Genomic DNA, 26,012 nt, shown 5'->3' with positions numbered 1-26,012 from the left:
CCTCCTCAGGAAAAGGCAACAGAACATACCCTAACCCTCTAATGGAATATGTTGTTTACCATGCTGAGTCCTAGTTTCTTCATCTTTGAAATTAGGATAATTCTGACTGAGGTGAAGGGAAATGATTATGAAATGCCCAGCAAATAAATGATCAGCATTCAGTTAAGCAGTACATCACTCACTTGGAGGCTAAAAAATCTTATTGTACCTTCTGTGACCTTCCAGTCTTCAGAGATTTACTTTTCGTGGCAGCAGACTATGCAGCATATCATAAAGCAGGGCTTCTCCCATTTGAATTGCACAGATTCACCTGGGCATCTTGTTAAATGCAGGTTCTGATTCAGGTCTGGGGCAGTACCTGGGCTTCTACATTTATAGCAAGTCCCCACATGGCACTGCTGCTGGTCTCTGGATACAGAAGGGACTGCAAGTTGGGGGGTGGGGGGGATGAGGGGGCAGCATATAACTCAGGGGGCAGTAGAGCAGACCAACATCATTTGCTCCTTAGCATATTCAATCACTGAATCTGAACCCTGTTTTATCAAGTGTATTACACAAATAATGGAAGTAATCCTGAAACAGGCTGTTATGTAAAACATGAATGAGGGGTTTTTCCCACTGTAGGCTGAGAAGCAAAACCATAGTTCTGGTGGCAACGCTGTCAACCACCTCAAGAAACTGACCAAAAACAAATACAGATTAAACAAATGAAAAGGTATTATTTTACTGTCAAGTATAATTTTGATTAGACGTGTTTGTTCTCAGACCTGTTTCTAAAACCTAACCAATGTGACACCACTGTACCACATTCCATGACTGAAAGTCTCCTTTGTTTTTCAGAATTATTTTTAAGCCTATATGTATGCTCACTATGGTCTGTTAGGGATAGCTTTCCAACTTCACTTTTTTTTTTTTATAACTACTACTCTTCATTTCAGGGGAAGAAGGGGAGTTGTGTGTGGTTGTCCATGGGACAGTGACACCTAACCAAAAAAAAGATCTTCATCTCCAAAATGGATCCTTGTTTTCAGCTCAATATGAATAATAAAGAGTTACCAGTCATACTGATTATTCCCAACGTATGAAACAAACAAGAATAAAGGGTAGCCATGGGAAAAGGGAGGGCTTCTTCTCACACTGCAGATTATCAAACACAGTATCTCCTCAATCAGAGGCGAAAACAAGGACCACTGGACTATCCTCACATTAGACAGTTGGGCAGCATCAAGAGTTGGATTCTTAACACTGCAAAATTAGCAGCTTGATATGAGCTTCAACCTTAGCATTCTCTCCCATTTGCTCAGCTCCAGCTGAAGACATTTCCAGCTCCAGTGAACTTCTGCCCTCTAAGAAGTCCAATTCATGTAAAATCAGATGCTGGGCCAAGCACTGTTACAGGTTACATATTAAACAGTGGGACATATTTTTCACGGGTCTTGTAAAAAATGATCATATTAAAGTATTAATGTCTTGATCACATTCTTTTCAAAAGTCCTTTCTTTGGTAAATTTAAAAAAATCACACTAAATTTCTTTTACAATGAAAAATTTATTTTACCTTTTGCCTAGAAGCAAAACTAGTGAAAATTAAAGTATAAAAATAAATATAATTTACATTAATGGACATTCCACTCAAAGTAAAAATAATAAAATAATATATATAAATAAAAAGCACATTAAAAGCACAAAACAAAGTCTGGCACTTTTATGAGAAAAAGCTGTGAATATTAATAAAAAATTCATAAAACATGCAAGCTTTACCCTTAAAAAAAAAAAAACTCAAGTTCTGCATCCTTAATCCAAAACTAGTTTTAACTTTCTCTGAAACACACTATTTGGTATCGCCAATTTGCATTACTGTACCCAAAACATTTAGCATCTATCTTTCATACTGGAAAGACCCACAATGATAATAAGTAATCTGTATCCTGAGTTTTCAAAATGATAAAGCACAATTTATCATATTAAGAAGATCATTTTGATATACTTTGCCCAAAAATATAAATTGGTAATTCAGACATTTTTGACTGTGTTCTATTTCTAATTTTCTGATTTACCCCTTAAATAAATGACACATCTCAATAAAGAAAATCAAGTTTACACTCAGAGAAGATTACAATTTTCTGTCTACAGTTGGATGGAAAAGTTAAATTTTAAAAGGAGTGGAAAATCGAAGAAAACCATCCTTATCTCAATATCCTTAAGAGAATATTAAGAATACATACAGTCTGCATTTTCAAAATACCAGTATCTTTTTAATATTCAAGTTAGAAAGATTAAATGCACACATAAATGTTCCCAATTTTACATGAGAAGCACAAAGCCCTTTTGGAAATGGCTTGATAAATTAACAATGACATTCTTTTTTATAAAGTCATGTTCCCTTGGTAACTATTTTTGGTTTATATTTTGAATGAATATGTCAGTGATGAAAAACCTTAAATATTAGTGTCTCATGTAATGCAGCCTTTCAACACGAGTATTATCATCCCATTTGGAAATTTGAATTTATATTAGATAGCCCTTTATCCTCTCCTAAATCAAGCATGCTAAAAAAAAGCAGAGTATGAAGAAATAAACAGACTAAATAGAAAATGTAACTGCATGCAACATGTTATTCTATTTTACAGAAATAGATTTAATAATGCATTCATTCCTAAGCACTACTACATTCAAGATTGTGCTATCTTCCCCAAATTTGTTACCCTCGACAGATTTCATAGTTTAGTAGAAATGTTTCTGATATTACTGGGGTAACGTACATTAAGCCTAACATTTCTGTAAGACAACTAGTTTTTGAGAAGAATGTACACTTGTGACACCCAGCTACTTCTGTGGTACATTTTAGGTAGACCACAATAAACACAATAGTGTTTTATCCTATGAGATTACATCATAAATCCAAGAATATGAGAGATTAATCAGTTTTTGCAGGAATAAAACAAAAGAAAAACATTCTTCTGCAATAATTTCCTCTTAAACAGAACAGTAATTTATCAAATAGTGTGCTAAGATGAATGAACTTTATATTTCAGAACTTATTTATAATTTATCACACCTTTTCAATATTTTATAGAAATAAACCCAAATGTCCTTTAAGTTTACAAAAAGGTTCTCAACAGACACCTGAGTAATAAAACAAACTTATACAGGTTAAGGACAAAAATGAGTCAGTTACTAAGCACTAATTTGTCTTCACCCAAAATTGAAGAGCAGACTCATTGGAAAAGACCCTGATGCGGGAAAAGACTGAGGGCAGGAGGAGGCGGCAGAGGGTAAGATGGTTGGATGGCATCAATAGACAAGAATTTGAGCAAACTCCAGGAGATAGAGAAGGACAGGGAAGCCTGGGGGGTATATTCCACAGGGTCTCAAAGAGCCAGACACAACTTTGTGCCTGAACAACAACAAAAAACTGATACTAAGAGGAAAATCTGAGAAGGGGGAGGGTGGTTAGAAAGAGACCAAAATATCCAGATGATTTCTCAGCCCTTTGACATCGCTTGGCCTGTGTAAACAGAGTCCAGAGTTAAATAAAAAGTCATGAGCAGGGAAAATAATATGGATCCTAACCTTTCCCCCCGTTTTTATCCTAATGAATGTTGTCTTCTTAAATTGTCGCAACATTTGGCCGCTTTCTTTGGATTTTTCCTGCATATACTCCTAGAAACAGAGCAAAACTAATATTATTTCTCAGTGTCGGTCTTTCTGTAATGATACCATTTAATGACTGCTCACTATGTACCAGTCACTGAACTAAGCAAAATACATTAACATATTTAATCCTTATGTAAAATAATCATGAAGTCAAAATTGTTATACTATTTTAAGGGTAATAGTCACTTGTATAAATAACAGAGTAAGAAGAAGTAGAAACTCTGAGAACCCAATTCCACTTGATTAGTTATTTTATTTAACCATTTTGCATTACTGTCTCCTACTCTAATCAGTAGTTTCTGAATTTCACTATAAACTCTAAAGCACAAGATTTAAAACAAATATGTTTTAAAATATGTGAGATCAGAGTTTGCAATTTAGTTTGTAAAAACTATAAACAACTTTAACTGCTTTGCAGCAAACTCTGCAGTTCAAACACCTCAGAACTCTACTTCAAGCTGAGAGATTGATAATCTATTATAACAAAACTGAACTTTCTGTAAAATGCTTAATAAAAGGTATGTTCTTTTATTAGAACATGTAGTGTAGGTAAAATCAATGCATAATTTCAAATTTGTTTGAAACATAATCCAGGCCATTAAAACTTTAAGGAAGACAGAATAATCTTTTCAAAAGCAACTATGGATCCCTGTGTTGAGATTCATAGTCAGAATTTTAGTCAGTCATAACCGAAATTTTCAGTTTATGTAAAAGGATAACATTCTTCATAGTCTTTTTCAATTGTCTAAATATGCACTCATGTATAAATAAATCTTTAGGAAAAAATAGGTAAGAATTTTCATACTTGTTAGATACATATTAATTATACATGTTTGAATGAACATGTATAATTAAGGGTTAAGTATATTATTATTAATAATTATGTTGCAATGCATTTAAACCCACAATAGTTCTAAGTAATGAACTTCATTGTACACATTAACTACAATGACTTTCTATTCATCCCTTATACTGTTGCGTATTACTGAAAAGAAAACAGTAGTTGCTACTTTTCTTATAGGTTCACAAGTGACAAATAGTGGAGATGAAATGCATGAGAAAAGAATATGGAAAGTAGTCACTGTGGGAATAGATAATATTAAGCAAAACAAAACTTATTCTTCAATAACTTGCCAACTAACTAGGATTTATCACATTATATAATGCTAACATGATAAAAAAACTGAAAATGTCTTAAAATTTCACATAACTTCACAAGCAACAGATCTGGTGTTTGGTCCAAATGGTTATCTTTCAAACAAGCTGATCCAACCTCTGGAATAAGCAGGATTTTCAACTCTCTCATCCCTTTAAAACAACTCCACTGACTGTCATTCACAGTGAAATCCAAAAGATGACCTTTTAAATTATCTACATATTCAACATTATGAATTAAACTATGTATACATGCAAAAGGTGAGCAATCAATTCAAAGTTGTGATCAATATCTTGTTCCTTCTTTGAACTTATATGAATAACATGAAAAAATTTGTTGCTTGTTCCCTCCTAATTTGGAGGAAATCACTTAGTAATAAAAGCTCTAAAATATATTAATAGGAGGATTAGAACTGTTAAAGATTTAATTTTCATTGCCTGGTGATTAGATTTCTTTTAAAAGTTTAGAAAGCAGTCTAGTTAAAGCAAAACAGTTTGAAAGTATTTTTAATGGATCACATAATTTTGGGTGAGCTTATCATAGTGTCTCAACAAAGGTACCTAAAAATATTAAAACATTAGCTTAAAGGTTTTGCATCAGCTCAACAATGAATTTGTCTTTCTGCCACCATAAATAGGATTTAAAAATACATTTTTTGGTTTAATCCTTAAATAATTCTCAAATAATGAATATAAAGACATTAAGCTCAAGCTTCTTATTGAGCAAAAGATTAAGCCCTTATCCCCTCGCACTTGGCATATTCACATGTGACCCTGTAGTCAGAGGGAAAAATTCTTCCCCTTATGTGCAGATACAAATATTCCTGGGGGACGCACTGCCCCAAAACTGAATAGACATGCACAGATTTGGATAGCTCATTATATTTTACTCATTTATAAAAACTCTTCTGAATTAAGTGTGTATAATTCTACAAATTTTTCAAATTAAAAAATACATAGTATCTCCATGGAATTAACACTGAACCACAATTTTACCAAGATCTCCTGACTGCCGTAAGATACTAATAAAATGATCACCAGTAGGAATGACTGTGAATATGCCAAAATTATGGTGGCAAGGAAAGACACCGCATCCCCTGGCGTGGCCTGCGTCACGGGGCAGCTTGTGCACGTCTTTCTATCCAACAGGTTTCAGGACTTCGTTACACACCTGAAACAGGCGCTCTGTGAGGGACTCTGCTCTGTGAAGACTTCTGTCTACTTTGCACAACCCCCTTCACTGATGTCTTAGGGGTTCTAATTGAATATAAAAAAATTAATAAGTCACTTGCATTAAATTCTAAATGTCCAACATTTAAAAAAAGCAACCATACTGCATCAACTGTTCAAAGCACAAATAAGCTTGAAGAGAATTTAAGTCTCATGCATGCGCACAGCAAGAAAACTATACTTCTGCTTCAGCAGGAGACTAGAACCACTAAACTATAGCTTGTACTTGGTTGGAGAATCACTTTGGTGATGCTGAACGTACTATATGGATGTTTACAATATTTAATGAGCAAAATGGTATGAAATGAAAAGTAAAAACACACCAACAAAAGATGATAATTAAAATATAATACACAACAGTACACCAAAGGGTTATCTTTGAACAAAACATTAAAAGCTCTTCCCAATGCTATAAAAATATCACATTTTAAAATAATCTTTTACATAAAAAGCACTAAATTATTTTTCCCTCTCAAAGCTAACCTTGATTTGAATATTTTTAAACACTCAGGTGTGTTGAAATCTTACCCTTGTCTACTCAGTAGCCTATGAACAGGTGCATTCTGTCCTTGATTCGGCTGAAGGACTCTGTTGACAAAGTAAATAAAAAATTAATTCAACAAGATAAATTCAGTTTTTCCCCTATTGTCTTTCAATAGATGAAAGAAACAGTGAGGAGGAAGTCAACAATGCAATGATTTGGCCTATACATTACCACAAAGGAAAACGAAGTGATTAAAGCATATTAACATGGTGCTTAAATGCTCACCAAGAGGCCAGACCTTGGTTTTTTATCAGGAGATATCTAACGTAAGCATTAACCCTGTGCTTTTAGATAATTTATGTACTTTACAAAAGCCAGTTTTTCCTTTCAAACATCTGAGAAACAAAACACTCTTGTAAGAGCACAAAACAGGTCAGAAACATAAGTTTAACCTCCTAAGGTTTTTAAGTAAATATCCAAGACCCCTGAGACTGCAAACTGAACTCAAAGACATATGGGGCTCAAATTTCTATATCCTATAGAAAGCTCCAGGAACATCTGGTCTGACACATGACCTTGTACATGACCAGGTATTACTGTGGATTCTGACCCTCTCAGCCTCCAGCTCAACAGGGAGAGATTTACTGATGTAAAGGAGAACAAAGCTAATAAAAAGCCAGGGATTTACAAAATTTTCTTTTCCTTAAAAGTTAAAAAATAGTCTTTCAGTGAGACTGTGATATTTCTCACCTTGTTTCAGAAGGATTTTTCTTAACCAGAAATTTCTTACTTGGCATTCCCATTTCTGCAGCCCTAACACAATATAAAAATAAGGACATACAAATAATGTTTTTAGAAGGGAGAAAACACATGATTACAAATGTGATACAGGATGACAGAAACAAATCATTTCAAAGTTGGTACACTACTGGAAGACCTATAATAAGCATACTAAAGACAAATTTCAAGAAAGAATTTTAATAGGATAGTTTCAGAATATTCTTTGCATTAAGTTTTTCCCACTATGAAGTCTTTAGAATATTTGAAAAAGAATATATTTAAAAGATAAAATTAACACTGAACATAAGGATTAAGTATTTTTTAAGATTATTTGATTAGCTATCAATTACACAAGCAGACGTTGACATACTTATTAACAAATTTATCTACAGATAAAACCAGATTTTACCACCTGATTTTAATAAAACTCTTTATACAAGGGAACTTCTATCACCCTTGTTGAAGAAGAGTTAACTTTATTTCTAATTTGAAAATACAAACCAACAGATGCTTAAAATCAATTGGCTTGATAATAATTAAATTAGAATGTGACAAGGCATGAAAACTTACTTCATGTACTTCTTTCTATCAAGAGACTTCTGTGTTGCAGCTGAAAGAGCCACTCGTGGACTTCTCATTTTATCCTTTAAGACAAAAGTAACACGAAGCTCTAGTGGTATCAGTAATACCACTGTATTATAGTATAGGATGATCTCAAATTGTACGGAAAGACTTCTCTTACTAGCATTTTGAACTTTAGTCTTTACAATCGAAACAGTATGATTTTTCAAAATTAATTAAAATTATTTGTCCCAATAATAAAATTTGGCTTGTTTTTCTTTTGCCAACCACACTAAGATCACTGATTAAAACCACAGATTTCCAACACTCTGATATACAGCTGACCCTTGAACAACACAGGTTTAAACTGCCTGGGTGACAAATATGCAGATTTTTTTCAACAAATATATTGGAAATTTTTTTGAGATTTGTGACAATTTTTAAAAACTCACAGATGAACTGTATAACCTAGAAATATCCAAAAAACATTAAGTATGTCATGAATGCATAAAATATATGTATCTACTGGTCTATCCTTATAAGCATAAGGTGTGAATATTTCACATAAAATTAATGTTTATTTTGTTTTATAACTTTGCTTTCAAAGTTACATTACCATATAATATGCCAGCTTCTCTCTTTTTCTCCCTCCCTCCTACTCTCTTCTCTTTCAACTGCAGCCTATCATAACAGGTAAATAGTGTTAAAAAAAAAAAAAAGAAGCTAACAGTTTCCAATACTGTATTGTGAACATAACTGTAACACTGTAGGTCATAATTATAATGATTTATTCTTTAGTGTGGGCTTCCCAGGTGGCGCTAGTGGTAAAGAACCTGCCTGCCATTGCAGGAGACATGAGAGACTCGGGTTTGATCCCTGGTTGAGAAGATCCCCTGGAGGACAGCAAAGGCAACCCCTCTAGTACTCCTGCCTGGAGAATCTTACGGACAGGGGAGCCCGGTGGATTAGAGTCCGGGGGGTCGCAGAGTCGCACACGCCTGAGCGCCTGAGCACAGTACAGCGGCTCATTGTTTAGTGCACGGGCTAGTCTACTGTGAGGTAACCACAGAGATTACACCAGGCTCCCACAAGTCAAACAGGCTGCTGTCTCTTCACTTTCAATGCGTGAATCATTATACCTGCAAATAAACATGGATTTCTTCTTCATGTTATCTTTTCATTTTTTCTGTCTAGTGTTAGTAATACATATAGCATCTTCAGTGTTTTGTATCATAAAAGACAATACTGCTGTAGGTACTGTAAGACAGGATTCATCTTATAAACAAACAACATAAATTTATGGTATTGATACAGTTCAGTTCAGTTCAGTTCAGTCGTTCAGTCGTGTCCGACTCTTTGCGACCCCATGAATCACAGCACGCCAGGCCTGCCTGTCCATCACCAACTCCCGCAGTTTACTCAAACTCATCTCCATCAAGTCAGTGATGCCATCCAGCCATCTCATCCTCTGTCGTCCCCTTCTCCTCCTGCCCCCAATCCTTCCCAGCATCAGGGTCTTTTCCAGTGAGTCAACTCTTTGCATTGATACAGTACAGTACTGTAAACATATTTTCTCTTTATTATTTTCTTTAGCTTATTTTATTGTAAGGATAATAGACAAAATATGTGTTAATTGTTCATGCTATTGGTGAGGCTTCTGGTTAACAGTAGGCTATTAGCAGTTAAGTTGTTGGGAACTCAAAAGTTATACTCAGATTTTTGACAGTGGGCCATCCCTAATCCCCCACTGTTCAAGGAGCAACTGTATTTCAAATTAATTTGGAGCCTGTTTTCTAATTCTCATTTATAAAAGAGGTACTATGCACATGATAGTTTCAAGGATATTTAATCAGGAACAGTCAATAGTTTTTTAATGAGTCATCCAAGCAGCACTCAATGCTTAATTCAAAAACCTAATCACAAAACAGTATGTAATCCTTTTACCAGTTTCTTTTCAATTTGTCTACAGATTTAAATATTTTTGGTAATCCTGAGAACTGTTTTAAGAATTGTAGGAAGGGTGCTAAAATCAATAAAGAATGATATTTAGTATCAATTACTCCAAACCCAGAAGAACCTCATTGTGAAGTAATTACAGATAAATAAATCTGCCCCTCGTTCCTATTAATATTTGGTCTTTGAACACAGTTCCTGACACAAAGCTCCTAAAACTCTTGTAATCAAATCTCCTGAGTGACAGGATCATCTTTTTTCCTAATGTTCGATCTTGGACTTCTGTTCTTGACACAGAGCTCCTAAATCTTTTGTAATTTCCTGGGTGACAGAAGCATCCTCTTTTTTTTCAAACCTGGGCTCTGACAGTAAAAGCACAGAGCCCTAACCACTGGATTGCCAGGGAATTTCCCAAAGCACCTTTTCTTCTAATAAGACAAACCTGGGGGTCGCTGGATAAGGGCTAGTCACCAGAAAGACCAAGCATGATTACAGCCTTAGAACTTTCAGTCTCACCCGCTATCATCTGGCGCAGGACTGAGGCTAGAAATTGAGTCAATAATCAATCATGCAATCATACCTACATGATGAACCCTCCATAAAAACCCAAAATACACACCCCTGTGCAGAGAAGGTGGCGCACACCCTCCACAGGACGGAAGCTCCTGCTCTCAAGACCCTTCCACCCCACACCCTGCGTATCTCTCCTCCTGGCTCTTCATCTGTATCTGTTACTCTATCCTTTATTATATAATAAACCATTAAATGTAGCTAAGATTTCCCTGTGTTTTGTAAGCCATTCTAGAAAAATTTTCAAACTGGAGTAGAGAGTCACGGGAACCCCAATTTATAGCTAGTTGGTCAGAAATACAACATGGAACTTGAGATTGGCATCTCAAGTGGGGCGCAGTCTTATGTGAATGCCTCCCTATCCTGCAGCATCCAACACTGACTCCAGGTAGATGGTATCAGAACTAAACTGAATCGTAGGACACCCAGCTGGTGTCAGAGACCTGGTGTGGGAGAAAACCCACACATTTGCTATGAGAAGTACTTTGTGAGTGTAAAGGAAATAAATGTGTTTTTCATCATTCACTAATTTAAAAATCATGTAACATACCATTTGCCTGAGCATTTTCTCTTTGCGAACTTCTCGATCATGATGTAGAATAGACATTCTTTCAGCTGCATCCATTACAAAGAATATGTCATGAATGCCATACAGGGCAGCTCGCAACTAAGTTCAAAAGAAGAAAATATTATACCCATTTAAAAAGATGAGGTTAGAGGTCAGTCATATTACGTACTCTTAAAGAAAAAGGTTAAAGTTTTAATTGAAACCTACTTTCAGTGGTTCAATCAAGGGACAGAAATAAAACATTTCCATTTCATAAGAGCCTTGAGGACACATGCATTACCTGAGCTAACACTCTTTCCTGAAGAGAAGCATCTTGTGCTGAAACAACTCCTCTCTTTAAAGGTGCTTCTGACTGAAAACTTCTTATAAATTCCATAGTATCCTGAAAAAAGAAATGCTCCTTCATTTTTCTAGAAAGATTTCATGATCACTGGAGTTTCCTTGTGTTCTTTTTCTTAGTCAAAACAAATGTAAGTATACAAATAAAACTGTTACAACAGAAGTCAAACAGCACTCACTTTAAAGTGTGACAAAAAAATGCACAACCTACTTCATTTACCTACTTTTAAAAATTATCTGAATGAGATTAATCAATTTCTAAAATCTAAGCCTTTAAAAAGTATTTGATTTAAAAGTATTTGATCTGCCTAAGTACTGAACTAATTTGTCAACTGTGTCAGAACACTGATAGAAACTGAGATGGAAATGCAATACAATTTATACAATCCTCTTACTTTTACAGTTTGTTGAAGTTGTTTCAGCTTATCTGTCTGCATAAGCCTACGAGTAAGGAATCCTTTTGCCACTGCAGTTACTTTGTTAAATTTTGCTTGTACTTCTGGACTGAAAACCTAGAAGAAATATCATAAACACAACATTTTAATAACCTGAACATTATACTCAAGATTGTTTTCTTATCTATTACAATGAATAGTTTGTACATATGAAATTCTTCTATATGTGTTTGCTGTGTTGTTTAATATCTAATAAAAGCTAAGCTTCTGATGTATCACAAAATACTTATGGTTCACTTGTAGAACCTAAGATAATGTAGCTCTTTAAAAAAGACAGTTTAGGGACTTCCCTGGCGGTCCAGTGGTTAATATTCTGTGCCTCTACTGCAGGGGGCCTGGGTTCAGTCTCTGGTCAGGGAAACAAGATCCTGCATGCCAGATCCCACATGCCATATGGTATAGCCAAAAAAAAAAAATTAAATTAAAAAGACAGAAAGACAGACATGCATGCATATATCATTAAGTTTGCCCACCTGAGACCACTTAGTTCTGGCCCTTCCAAAAGGCCTTGTTACTGAGAGTTTGGTCAAGCCACTGGTTGATGATCCCCAGAGGTAGAACGGTACTTCATTTGCAGAACCAAAGCTATGTTGTAGGGCAGAACTTGTGAAACCTTGAGAAATATACACACAGTATTGTATTTGATGTCAAAATAATTAGAATACACAGAACATCCAAACAAACATGACACTCGTTAAGAGTAACAACTCCTCTGAAACTGATCCACATGCAGACTTAAAATATTTATGGACTTGAAGCTTATACACCAGATGGATCTTTTCAACACAAACAGCATCTCAGGATAATTGAAGATAAGCTCTTATTGGGGCAGGGGAATGAGATGTAATTCAACATCACCCAGGAGACAGCAAACTGAGTTTTCCCTTGAAGAATATCACCTGCTGCATGAGTGAACAATGACTGGGCTCTGAGTCAAATTTCCTGATATTTTCCTTGCTAAGGTGGCTTTTCTTCACAAACACCTGCTCACTGGTCTTTGCTATCATTTCATTTTTCATCAGTTAGTAAGCAGCTGGCAAATAGCAGCAGGCTGGACATGCAATGACTAATAGAAAGGAGGTACAATTTTAAAGTGTGCCAAACAAATTATCTTAGTATAGGATAATTTTTTTAAATGTTAAATGATTTTTTAATATTTACCAGAACTGTTTGAATTCGAAGTATGGAGTGAGTCCACTTGAGACAGCATTGTGTCTAGTAAACCAGAGTCACTTATCTTTCTCCACTCTAAGTCCACAGCATTGCTAATGTCCAATTCAGAGGCTTCTGCTGTAATTACCTTCTTCTCTTTCAACATTTTCTCCTGTTCTTCTATGTCCTGCAGATTAAGTTGATTACAATGTGGTAGGCTCTTTTAATTACATCTCCAAATAGTATCATTTTAGGCTCAGCTAAAAGTATGTATGATTATCAGCAAATTATGATTTCAGGTTTTCCTCCCTCAAATAAAACTGACAATTTATTTAACTGATTCTAAGATGTGCTAATCTTAAAACAGGTGCCCTTCCTCTTCTAATATACTCTTACAGAAGGCATATTTCAGCACTTATAAAACACCTTTTGAAATATTAAAAATTTTGAATCAAGGATTCAATTAAGTATGCTTTTGATAAATTATGCATTTACTTTTAGATAAGTATCTAAATATTGTAACTCACACTTTGGCAATAAAAATACCATCCATGTAACAAAATCAGTGACCCCCTTAGGGTAAGATACACGTAAGTAACAATTAACAAATATCCTCTACATGACCAAAATTCCACTCACCAGCCCTATATCCCTACATTTTAATTCCTCACCTTTTGCAGTCTTTCCTGTTCCCTTTCCTGCTCAGCTATGAGTAGTGATAACTGCTGGGCGTGCTGTTCTTCCAGTCTCTTCCGCATTTCTTCAAAAGCTAACATCTTGCTTTTTAGTATCTCCTCGCCTTCTGAAAAAAAAAAATGTCCCCTCAAATTCAGAAAATTTAGTAATATCTGATGATTTATACCATCAATTTAAATTACGCTTCTAACCAGAGAAAATTCCTGGATCCAACATAGTACAATCAAGATACAGCCAGATGGCCATTCTGAATCACAATCTCTTTTGCTCGCCTTTCATTTCAGGCTACTAAAGGTCTGTATCTTATCACCCTCACCCGATTATTCAACAGGTCCCTTCATGATCTGAACCGGTGGAGACAAGGCTGTATGTTCCATCCAGACTCTCCTACTCCAGTTAACTTCAAGATGTGGTTCTCGTGTGCATCTCACCTCCATTTATTCTCTTCACTCTTGTCCTTTTCCAGGGCCTCTAGTATTACAACTTAGCCTGTGCTTTATTTTTCTTTTAAATAAATGCTTTGATAGTGTAAAGCTACTCAGTACAAAGTTCCAAAAAAGATTAAATACTAAAATTCCAGATATTTTAATTACTAAAAAATGTATTAAATCAGTATGATTATGCAACTTACTAAACAGAAAGTGGTGAGATGCTTTGAAATGTTGAAATACCAGGTATTACACAGACGGACGTAGCAGATATTCAGGGATCCACTGTAACTCCCCTAAATTTAAAGAATCCTTCTTTCCAAATACACAGTGATATTCAATGAAAATAATTATATTTGTCGTACCTCCTATAGTATTCCAATAATTCTTTCCTAAATCCATTTTATTCAGCTACAACAATTTGCATTTGTACACAGACAATTTTTTATAGGTTGAGGAGGGGAGCTGGAAAAGCAGTAGACTAGTAACTCTCAGCAAGGAAGGAAAAAGGCTCTCCACTTAACCACTCAGCCAATAGCAGGAGTCCATTCAGCTCTACCTTAAAACCTTATAAATGAGCGCCTGTCCAGGGGCTCCCTCTTTGGGAGCTGTGCCCAAGGTAGGCAGCCAAGCTGTGGGCAGCTCTCAGCACTCTGTGCTGCCTCCCATGCCCACCATGACAGCAACCCAGCTGCCTCCATGACCAGCCTCATCTCCCACACATGGCCTTCCTCTTGTGGAAACACTGCCAGAACTGCCACTTAATTCGTTCCTGTTCTTTTGGTATTCACCAAGACAGCCTTAGCCTGTTGTGTCATCTATTTAGAGAAGCCAAGCCGGCTCCTCAGCTATCAGCTGTTTTCTTTATTAAGAGTTCTGATAAAGCTGTACTTGCATTAAATGATCTGCCCCAACCCAACCCTATTTTTCCAATAAATTTTGCTACTTTTAGTATGCAATTTTATAGAATATAGTTTTTTTTCAGAAGGCTATATATCACATTAGAGTTAAAATGTCTGTGCCTAAAAACTTAATTTACTTGATTTGTATGTCTTTACTATCAGTAATGAAGAATTATGAACCATAACAACAAAGTAAGGAGTAATAAGACTTGTTTTAACAAGTTGCTGTTAATATAACACTAGATGCAACAGAAACTTTGAAATAATTTTCACTACTAAATATACCATTCTTGAAACACTACTCACAGAGCCTTATCAGTGCTATTTTCTCTAATAATTTGATGTTAAAGTGTTTACTAAAGGGCCAACTTGTGGCTCAGACAGTAAAGAATCTGCCTGCCAGGCGGGAGACCCTGGTTCAATCCCTGGGTCAGGAAGATCCCCTGGAGAAGGAAATGACAATCCACTCCAGTATTCTTGCCTAGAGAATTCCATGAACAGAGGAGCCTGGTGGGATACAGTCCATGTGGGGTTGCAAAGAGTCAGAGACAACTGAGCAACTACACTTTCACTTTTCAAAGAGCCAACTGCATAAGCACCTCATTACAAATCAAAGGGCAAACTGGTGAAAATATTGGGAGGAACATTGGTGAAAATAAAGGAAGACCTAACAGCAATACAATGGATTAAAATGCTTCATGCAAGAACTTTTTCCTTCAGTCACTAACAATATTCTCTATTAATACCAAATGGATTGTGAAAGATTCATAATTTAAATAAGAAAATCCTTTAAGAAAGCCTATCAAGTAGCAATACACTGTAGCTAATTATGCTCTCTGATAAATGGAAGTAACCTGAACAGGTGAAGACAACTATTATTATTCTGCAAATTGTCAATTAAAAGTATTAAATAAAGATGCCATCTGTTTGGCATTAAACACTTCAAAGCCTTCTTACCTGTGGAACTACTTTCTAACATCTTATTCTTGATGTAGACAGATCCTTTAGAGTATCTTTTTTCTGGCAAATGTTGCCTTTCCTGTTCAGCTATTCCAGTTGTTACAACATAAGGGTAGTTTTCTTTCTGCAAATTATCAATATCTAAATCAAGTCTCCGTTTAACTTTCTCAAAACTGTTATCCAAAAATTGTTCTTTTCCACAGGACACTGTAGGGGTATCCATCTGCTGTCTGGTATTCTGGTTCTGCATCAGTAACGGAGATGGGTTTTTTACATCATAAGACTTATTCAGTTCCATCTGCAAGTTGCAGGAGTTTTTCTCTAACACATTGGTTGACTTGACTCCACTCACAGTATCAAAGTTTTGACTCAGAACACACTCTCTGGCGGCATATGGCTCATGCAATCTTTCCCCTGCAATACATGTACTGTCCATTCTGTGCAGTCCTCTCGCATCAGATATTAACTGACCTTCCATGATACCAAGTCCATGAATAACTTTATTTTCTAATTGATTACCTGAAGGTTGACATACCTGATTTGATTTACCTAAAACCATTTCCTGGATGGCTTCTGTATTTTTGCTGACATAAACCTTACTTGAACAAACTCCTGCTAAATCAACTGGTAACTTTGGCACAGTTTCAGGTACATTTGTTTTTTCATCAGTTTCTTGAACAACTAACTCTACTGCCTGTTCTTTCCCTTTAGGACTTAATTCTGAAGCATTTATTGGGTTATTTATAAGTATATGACATGCTGATGATGGCCTAGAACGCCTTCGATGCATTTTAGGACTTAAGCTTGGTTCTGGGCTAGGTATTTTGGCATATGAACCAGTAAGACTTTTGATAACATTATTGTCAGTAACAAAAGTGGGAATGCCTTTGAAATTAGAATCAGTCTCTAAAACAGTGGAATGGCCAGTTCGTACAGATATGTCCACTTTAGAAAAGTTACCTAAAACAGATGTATTCATGCTGCTTGCTTGAGTGAAAGCACCTTGGAGAAGAACATTTGATTTATTAAGGCTTGGTTTGTCAGGAATAACTGAACCACAGTGTTTGCCTATCAACTGGGACTTCTCCTTTCCATAATCAGTCACTTTAACAGCATCATTTTCTTTGTCTGAATGACTCTCATTAACACTCCTCTTTACATTACTTCTCAGGCTGCGTCTAGACTGCTCCCTTTCTATATATTCCTTTGACTTTTTCATCAGGTTCTGAAGACTCATTATGTAGGGATCCGGAGTAACTTCCTCCAAAAGTGATGGATCTTGTTCTTCATTTGTTGGAAAGAGAACATCAGAAGTAAGTGTCTCCTGTGCAGCTGCTGAGGAAGTCTTTAAAGAAGCTTCATTTTCTGCCTGGCTAATATCTGAACTATCACATTGCTTCAGATAACTGAATTCTTCCGAGTCCCTAGCTAAGTCTATCCCATTAAATTGATCCTCATTATTCAATGGCAAAACTCCAGTTATGTTTTCAACCTCTGCTAAAGTAGAGTGTTCAGTAGGGCTTGGCAAGATATTTGGAAGTACAGCAGGAACATTCAAGTTTCTGACTTCTGAATTAGAGTAAACTGTCTCAGTCTCCCACTGATGAAAATCACTGGCATTAGGTGCTTTTCTAACCTGAAAAAGGAAACATGAAAATTAACATTTCATCACTACACAAAAAGCCTTTGATTTCATTGTTTTCTAAAGCAAAACTGAAACTGAAGATTCAGAATTCTAATATTTAAAAACACAAACAAAAACTCAGATGACCTTTTCCATGGTATTCTGTACCATATGGAGCACAAATTACTATAAAAAGCATCTACTGGCCATGCTGGACTATTTATTAAAAGATTAAAAGAAAAAAAGTAACTTATCTAAATAATCTAATACAATTATGAACATATGTACATGTCTATACACACACACATATATATTCATATACCAATGTGCAATTTAATCTTAGAATAGAAGTATTTTCCATAACTTTCTTCTGGTTATATGTTATTAACATCACCAACATCATTACTGCTTCTCCTATGAGAACTATCATCTAAGGATAACAATGTGTAAGATAAATAGCAAGTAATTAAATTTCTTACTTAAATGATTCCTCTTTAAGAAAGACTAACTTGTCCAGGATATTGATTAAGCAACATAATCCAGTACCAAGACTCTTGCCTCCCACAAGCTTGCTCCAAATTTTAACTAAAACCCTCTGTATGATGAGACAAATTTGTGGTAAATGATAGTTCAGCTATGTAGTTTAATACTTGAAAAATAAAAACTTTAACTTAAAACCCAATACATTAAAGCAAATTTCAATTTGATTAACTGATGACTACTTAAAACAGCTGCCTGCTAATGAGTTTTTGAACAAGCAAAGTAAGTTAAAAACTTAATAAAAAAAAAAAACTTAAAGAGAACAATTGTACACACAAGATTCAACAGATAAAAAATAAAATTACATTTTGGATCTATTGTTCTTAAGTAAAAAGTCAACTAGGATGTTATCTAAAGATTCAGTTCAGTTCAGTCACTCAGTTGTGTTCAACTCTTTGTGACCACATGGAAGGCACCACGCCAGGCTTCCCTGTCCATCACCAACTCCTGGAGCTTAATTCTAAAGATTATACAAGCATACACGAAACTGGCAAAAATCATCACCATATTATCTTATGAATACAGACTCCAGAATCCTGAATTTTAAAAGATTTTTAAGTTGTTTTGTGTTTTTTTTTCTTAGACAACATGGCACTCCTATTTTAGCTTACAAATCCCAAGACATGCAATTGTTTCCAGGTACTGTGCAATAAACAATACAATGAGATATACTTACAACTTCATAACTGAAATATAATAAAAGGGATACATACTCAGGACATATGTTCACAGGTTTAAGTAAAATTATTTCCTCAAAATAACTAAACATTACACATCTGTGATATTCAGCACCCATCCTTTTTATACATCACTAAAATAAGCCTTTGATTATACAACTTAAATAACAACAAAAACAATCTACCACAAAATCACAGACTTTACAGGTAAAACAGACCTTAGAAAGCTACTTGTATAAGATAAATTTCTCCAACTGCATAATTAATTCCTTACTATATATTGTACATGCAGAGAAAGTTTTTAAACTCAACGATAATCCCATTAGTAATATATGTGAATTATTCCCTCAATGGACCAAGAATAACATGCCAGTTTTGTTCCAAAAATAGGAAATATGTAATAAATCAAAAACCCACCCTTATTGTGCTACCCATTATAGTTTTTAAATTCAATACGAGAAGTATTTATACTTTACAAATTAAGATCAACTACCCACAGCGAAAGGAAGGTAGCAGTTAGTGGGAAATATCATCTAGCATGAATTACATGAACCACAAACCTCTAAGATTATAAAAGAATTAAAATATGTAACCAGCAAAACAGTGCCACATATGGCAGAAATTATTTAACTTACTCACTGTTTTTCTTTTTAGTATGAAACAATCCAGAACTTAAAACAAATTGTTTATACAAGTCTACAGTAACTGCAAAAGGTAAAGATGTGTGGTTTAAATAGTTTCAATTTATATCTAAGATACATCAAGAAAATTGTTATGTAATCTAAATTGCATTTGTATATCTAAGATCAGAATTTTCACTAAAAAACATTGGAAGCAGTTATTTACTTTAGCAGAGAATGAGAATAAGGTCACTGAGTCAATAGACTGATTAGTTCAGAGGTAAACTACAATGGCCAATTCTATCATTTTGTCACTGAGAATTCAATGTTTTTAGAGTCATAAGACACAGACAATAAGCAACTATGCTCAGTGTATGGGTCCACTGTCTAAGTACCCTCTGATTCAAGTACTGAGCATCACTAACAAGCAAGTGAATTTTTTTTGGAGTAACTGAAATGGAATATCACAAATTACGAAGCTTCTCAAACACAACTGCATATTGGTAATTAACTACTAAAGCAAATATATTTCTTAAAAATTATCATCAATCTTACCTCATGCTTTCTTAATTATAATTTAAAAGAGCTTATACTACACACCTGAACATTTTCAAGAATCTCCTGGACACGAGTCAGTAAAGCTTTCTTCCTATTAACCTGCCTTCTTGCTTCGACATCAAGTGCTTTCTGCTTTTCTTGTTGCATTTCCTTTCTTTTCTCAATATTAAGCTGAAAAACATCATAAATATGTAATTACTTCTCATAAATGTAAAAATACCATAAAATCAGGAAGTTCTGAACCAGAATGATTAAAGATGTGTGCAACAGGTAAAACTATCTATAGTGAAAGAAATCTGAACAGTGGCTGGGGTTGATAACTGGGATGAAGGATGTGAGATCTTTCTGTGGTGATGAAAATGTTCTGTATTGGTGTGAGTTCTAAATAGATGCCATATATCAGAACTCAAAAAAAAAAAAGCTATGTCTTTCCTTTTGAAAAGGGTTAAGCATCTTTTACATATTTATAAGCCTTTCTTCTATTTTTCTGTGAACATGTCTCTCCTTTTGACAAGGGTTAGGCATCTTTTAGATATTTATAAGCTTTCCTTTTATTTTTCTGTGAACAACCTTACTGATTCACTATTAAAAAAAAAAAAAGATTATTTAAAATCAAAGAACATTTACCAGTGGAGAAAGCACAGCCACTCCATGGAATCGAATAAGTGAGATGCTTTCAGACTGGACAGGTAGAAAGCTCTCTGTGGATACTGATGCTTCTTGGATTCTGGAGAGACTTTTCTCACAAAACTTCTCATACTCCTCCATCTTCCCACAATCACACTACAGCAGGAGGAAAAAGCCATTTTTAATGTGATGATGTTAGTTTATTTGGCAAATCTGTAGGGCACTGAAATATTCCTAGAATTCACAATTTCTAGAACTGGGCTTTCAAGAATTGTTTTCCTGATCAGGAGCTAATTCTTGGGCACAAAAAAGACCTCAAGACCCTGCCCAATTAAGCCTGGCTTCATATACTAAATATTTCTAAAGATTTGTATATAGTCAATCTTTAAATGTGATTAATTTAGAAAGGCAAACAAAATTCAGCAATGAAACCTTCTGAAAAGAAACAAAGTTCTATACAACCTAACTAACTTCAGATTGTAAAACAATATTATCTTTTCTTCAGCAGGACTTATCTATACATCACAGGAAAAACTATATAATACAAAGGTAGGAATCCTTCTTAGCAAAACAAAAAAGGGGGGCGGGGGCTAAATAAATAAGAAAGATATTTACTTTCAAAAATTCTTCTACCACAAAGTCCAGTCTATCACTTGTGTATCTTAAAGAATATAATTTGACTTCACAATAACTGGCCAAATTTCAGAAGTGAAAAACAGAATCTATTGGCCCTCATATTAATTCTACTTTATAGCTGAAAAATGGAACCACCACCAAACTACTTACAACAGTCAGTCCAGTAATTTCACGATTTCTGGAAAACTGTGATGGTGGCTATGAAAATATAAGGTAACCAGGAAGGATTAGCTACCAATTCATTCATCCAACATGTGTTAAATATTTGATTGCCTGTTTTCACAGTATTATGTCTGGCATTGCTTCCTTTAAATAAGCAAGGGAAAGGGAAAGAGAGCTATCACTGGACTCATAACCAACAAAGATATGAATTGTGAAAACAGAAAAACTAATACGATAATATTCCTTTAAGTGTTCATTTTAAAACAATTAATTAACAAAAATAAAAGAGAGAGAGGGAAGAGAAATTCACTTCATAACGTGGGATATGCAAAGATGAAATAAGATACAATACGATACTGCCCTAAGCGTCAAGGTACTTAAAAATTTAGTACTCTAATGTATCCGGAACAAACAATAGCACAAATGAAAATGAAGGAAAATCATATATAAAATTATGATTACATTATGAGAAAATAAGATCTATTGCTACTTTTGACAAACTGGTAGTCTTATTAATAGCAAAATTTCTTCCTACCATCCCATCAATTTTAATTATTTCTATATTCATTTATGCAAATTGAGAGCTTAATTTCAAAGAAATGGTTCTCTAGTGTATAAATGAGATTATCTTGCAAACTTATATTCATAAAACAAGAAAATAAAATACAAAACAGCTTACTGCATGATAACCAAAGTAGGCCTCATTTAGTCTAGGCTTCAACCCACATTATATACTAAAAATTAGAATGGGCAGAAGCTAAGATATAAGAGAAAGTCAAATGATCCCCTCTCTACTAAAATACTTCAAAAGAATTTTTAACACAACCCACGCATCCAGCATTACAAGAAACAAAAATAGATTACTCATACAATTAATGTAATATACTTCCAATGGATATACAAGCAAAGCATGGAAGGTCTGGTAAATTTAAGGAAATAAAATATCTTTATGGTAATAGCTTTATATTTCTTTCAACATCATATAAATATGCCTCATTGCTTCAGAAAGTTAAATTCACATCCCTTAAACAGTATATGTTTGCCATATACACTGAAGACATACAGCAATATATTATTATTACTGCATAACTTATCGCCTATGATAATGCATTAAACATCCAAATACAAGTCTAATATCATGATTATGAAAATAACCAAGTGACCCTGTGGGACGAACCCTGCGTCATTCACTATCACACTATCCTGCTGTTTCCCAACTTTTATAGCACTTACCACTATCTGAAATTATCTTGTTTATTTCCTTGGGTTTTGTCTGTCTTCCTCCACCGAAATGCAATCTCCATAAGCACAGGTACCTTCTCAGTTTTGCTCACCACTGAATCCCCATTATGTAGGACAATGTCTGTACACAGGAGGCACTTCATAAAAATATTGAATAAAGAAATTAGAATAGTTAGCTCAAACAATAATGAAAGAAAGAAGACACTGGACTAGATTGCAAAGAAGCTAGCAAGGAAGAATGGAATTTAGAGAATGGGAATTTCATAGATGACCCTATTCCCAGAGAAAATGGTACCTCTAAACTGCAAAGGCAACCATTTAAAAATCGAGAGCCGGTATCCTATATAATTAAGCAACAGGGAACTCCATTTCTCATGCCACAATTACCTCTGTTAACAGGGTTTTATTTTAAGGGAGCACTGACTACAAGGCCACTGCAACCACAAATCTACTGCCCCATACTTTACCATTAGGCATTACTGGTCCACTTGAATTAATAATTTGTTGGCTGCATCAAGTTCAGACATGGCCTGTCTTCTCCATTTAAACTAGGATCCTTCTCCAAATGAGCCTCTTTGCAAACCCCATAGACTCACAACTCTGCTACCTGCTCATCAGTGATCCATCAGAAATGTCACTGAAGGGAATGTTAAAAGAACACAGAACATGTCCTGTTTACATATCCCAGCTACTTGTTTACCCATCAGTCTTTTCAAAGTGGCAAAAAAAGGGGAAGCTTTCTTTTTCAGGCACACACGAGCTGTATGTTCTTGGCAATTCACTTACCATCTCTATGCCTCAGTTTCCTGTAAAATACATATAATCACAGTATCTGCTTTGACGAGATTCTGTGAGGATTCATTAGTAGGACATGCAGAAAGCAACGAATGGGAGCAACTTTCATTAGGAACAGAATGATGACGACTATTTTTTTCACTAGTTTATGAATCCCTAGAGGGCAGTGACAATGCTTGGTTTCTGGTAAGATTGAAATTTAACTTAAAAACGTGGAGGTTGAAGAGGGAGGGGACGTATGTATACCTATGATACCTATGGCTGATTCATGTTGAGGTTTGACAGAAAACAACAAAATTCTGTAAAGCCATTATCCTTCAATTAAAAACTAAATAAATAAAAAAATAAAAAATAAAAAAACGTGGAAAGGGGGACCACAGCTTCCTCATTTTGCTGCGTTCATACCCCTCCCCATTAAGTCAAACGCTAGGCGCCTGCCATTTGCTTAAATTGAGGGTAGGGAACTGGGGTTATAACCAGGTAGAAGCAAAGGGTGCAAACCACCAGTAGCATGAGGGCCAATAAAGATAATTTGCTTTTTTATCCTTCTCCTTATGCCCCCAGAGTGAAGAACGCGCCTAGGGCCTTTAGCTAGTGATAAATGGCATCAGAAATGGCCAGTGCACACCCTGGGACGCTCCCCTTGCCAGGAAAAAAAAAAAAAAAACGCCAAACCAGTTCTATCAACAGGAGGTGGTTCCCCGGTTCTGGTCCCAGTTTATTTACTGGGGACCCTCTGCCGTCTCCCCAGCGCCCCAAGCCCACCTTCCCCAGCTCCTCTGATAAAGCTCCATCCCGAGGACCCACCAGGCGGTGCCAGCATCTGAACATCACCTCCGCGACCGGCCACCGGCCCCCGGGGCACCCGCCTCCACACAGCCTGAGTCTTTTCAGGGGCTGGAGGTCCGGAAGCCCCTGCGCTCGGGTTCCTTTCAGCTCCTCAGCGCGCCAATTCCGCCCGCCCTGCGGCCTCAAAGCCGAGACCCGCTGAGTCAAGACCAGTCTCAGGCACACACCTGTTCTCCCACGGCCCTGGCAGCTTTCCTCCCCTCGCTCCTGGCCTTGGTAGGAAGCAAAGTGCTCAATTGGTACTGACTAAAAACAGCTCCGTTCGCCGCCGCCTTCTCCGCCTCCTCCCCGCCATATTACGGTACTCTGGCGGCAACGCGGGCTCCTGGCAACCGCCGCCGCCGGCGCCACCGCCCCCCCCCGCCACCTCCGGACTCCACCTCTTAGGGCCGGAACTTCTGGTGGCTGCTTCCGGGTCCGTTAGACCGGTTGGGCCTCCAGAAAACTACAATCCCCGAGTTGCTGTGCGCGCCTGGGTACGCGTCCCGGCCCAGCGATGGAAGGCGTTGGTCTTACGGGAGACGCGGTGCACGCCGGGAAGCGTAGTCCTCACTGACAGCTCTCAAATTTTATTTCGTTAGGAACTGAAGCTTCGACAAATGTTCCTTTTAGCTACTATTTTTCACTTATCTGTAAAGAGATAACTTCTTTCTGTACAATCGTTGGAATACATACAGTAGGCACCAAAATTTTTTTCTCTCTAAATAAAAAAAGATTGAATCCTAGATGCCACAAATTTAAGCGTCAACATTTCCCTACTCTTGCACATCACAGGGAAAATACCTCCATGAAAGGAAGGCAGCAGGTTCAGAATGGCAGGAATAGCTCAGAATGTTTTGCCAAAGTTCTCTGTCCAAACATATTGCCAGTTTTCTGTCAACTTAAAAAAAAAAAAATACCATGAGAGTTGTAGGTTAAGTTTTATTTGGGACAAAAATGAGGACTATTACTCAGGAGACAGCAATTCAGATAGTTCAGAGAAACTGCCCCCAGAGAGGCAGGGAGAGAGGTCAGTATTGCATACGATTTTAGCGAAGTGTGTGAAATCAAGCACACGTTTTGCCAGAGGCTTCCAGCTGGCCACGAGGAGCTGATGTAACCATTAATGATTTTAGTGCTTTTCTAGATAGGAGGCGATGTAAGAATTGGGCTCACAAAATCTTCTGAAAATACCCAGTTTTCCCAGAGCACAAAGTGTCTCATTCCTGATCTCCACCCTGAACTCCTTTCAGGATGTGTTGAAGGTCAGTGGCTGCAGTGGCTAATAATTTAATCCTTACAGAGGCAAATGGCAACTGCCAATTTTTGTTGGCATTTTCAAAATATGATTTAGCAGCTAGCCCCTTTCCTAAATTGGCCTTACCATCTGCCTCTCTTACCCTCTTTCCCATGCCAATTTTCTCATGTATAAAATAAGAGATTTAAACGTGCCTATCACAAGAGTAGTTGTAAGGACTACTTGAGCTAATTCTTGCAGTTCCTTGTACAGAAGCCCCATCATTAGACCTTAGTAGGAGGAGAAGTAAGGTTAGGAGGAGAAGCAGTAGAAATTTCATGGCATAAAACTGGGCAGCATGATGTTAGTCCTGACTCTGCTCATTTCATTTCATTTCTCCTGGCCTCAGTTTCCTTGTCTATCAAATGAGGGCATTATTGAAATCCCTTCCAGCTTTACAATCTGATTATGCCTGTTTTATTGTTTTGTTGTTGTTCAGTCCTTGAATCATGCCCAACTCTTTGCAGCCCCATGAACTGCAGCACACCAGGATCCTCTGTCCTTTACCATCTCCCAG

At 36.2% G+C, this 26,012-nt stretch overlaps 1 protein-coding gene across 2 annotated transcripts; it reads right to left on the bottom strand.

Moving 5' to 3' along the window:
• Positions 1-1,528: 1,528 nt before the first annotated feature.
• On the bottom strand, positions 1,529-24,604 carry CCP110 (centriolar coiled-coil protein 110). Of its 2 annotated transcripts, XM_043914431.1 has the most exons (16): positions 24,387-24,604; positions 22,567-22,712; positions 20,536-20,691; positions 19,951-20,079; positions 15,887-17,525; positions 13,575-13,705; positions 12,913-13,090; positions 12,225-12,364; positions 11,692-11,808; positions 11,238-11,339; positions 10,940-11,056; positions 7,876-7,949; positions 7,276-7,338; positions 6,570-6,629; positions 5,983-6,068; positions 1,529-3,662 (listed from the first exon to the last, which is right to left on the bottom strand). In XM_043914431.1, exons 3-16 carry the CDS (start codon positions 20,674-20,676, stop codon positions 3,610-3,612), a joined length of 3,030 nt encoding a protein of 1,009 aa, XP_043770366.1. In that variant the 5' UTR covers positions 20,677-20,691; positions 22,567-22,712; positions 24,387-24,604; the 3' UTR covers positions 1,529-3,609. The 2 variants fall into 2 exon arrangements, with proteins under 2 accessions (XP_043770366.1, XP_043770367.1); XM_043914432.1 differs by lacking the exon at positions 5,983-6,068 and having other exon boundaries at positions 24,387-24,603.
• Between the last annotated feature and the right edge of the window lie 1,408 nt (positions 24,605-26,012).

The sequence above is a fragment of the Cervus elaphus genome, chromosome 10 (assembly GCF_910594005.1).
Source record: "Cervus elaphus chromosome 10, mCerEla1.1, whole genome shotgun sequence".
Classification (NCBI taxonomy): Eukaryota; Metazoa; Chordata; class Mammalia; order Artiodactyla; family Cervidae; genus Cervus; species Cervus elaphus.
This window is presented reverse-complemented; position numbering and strand designations above follow the sequence as displayed.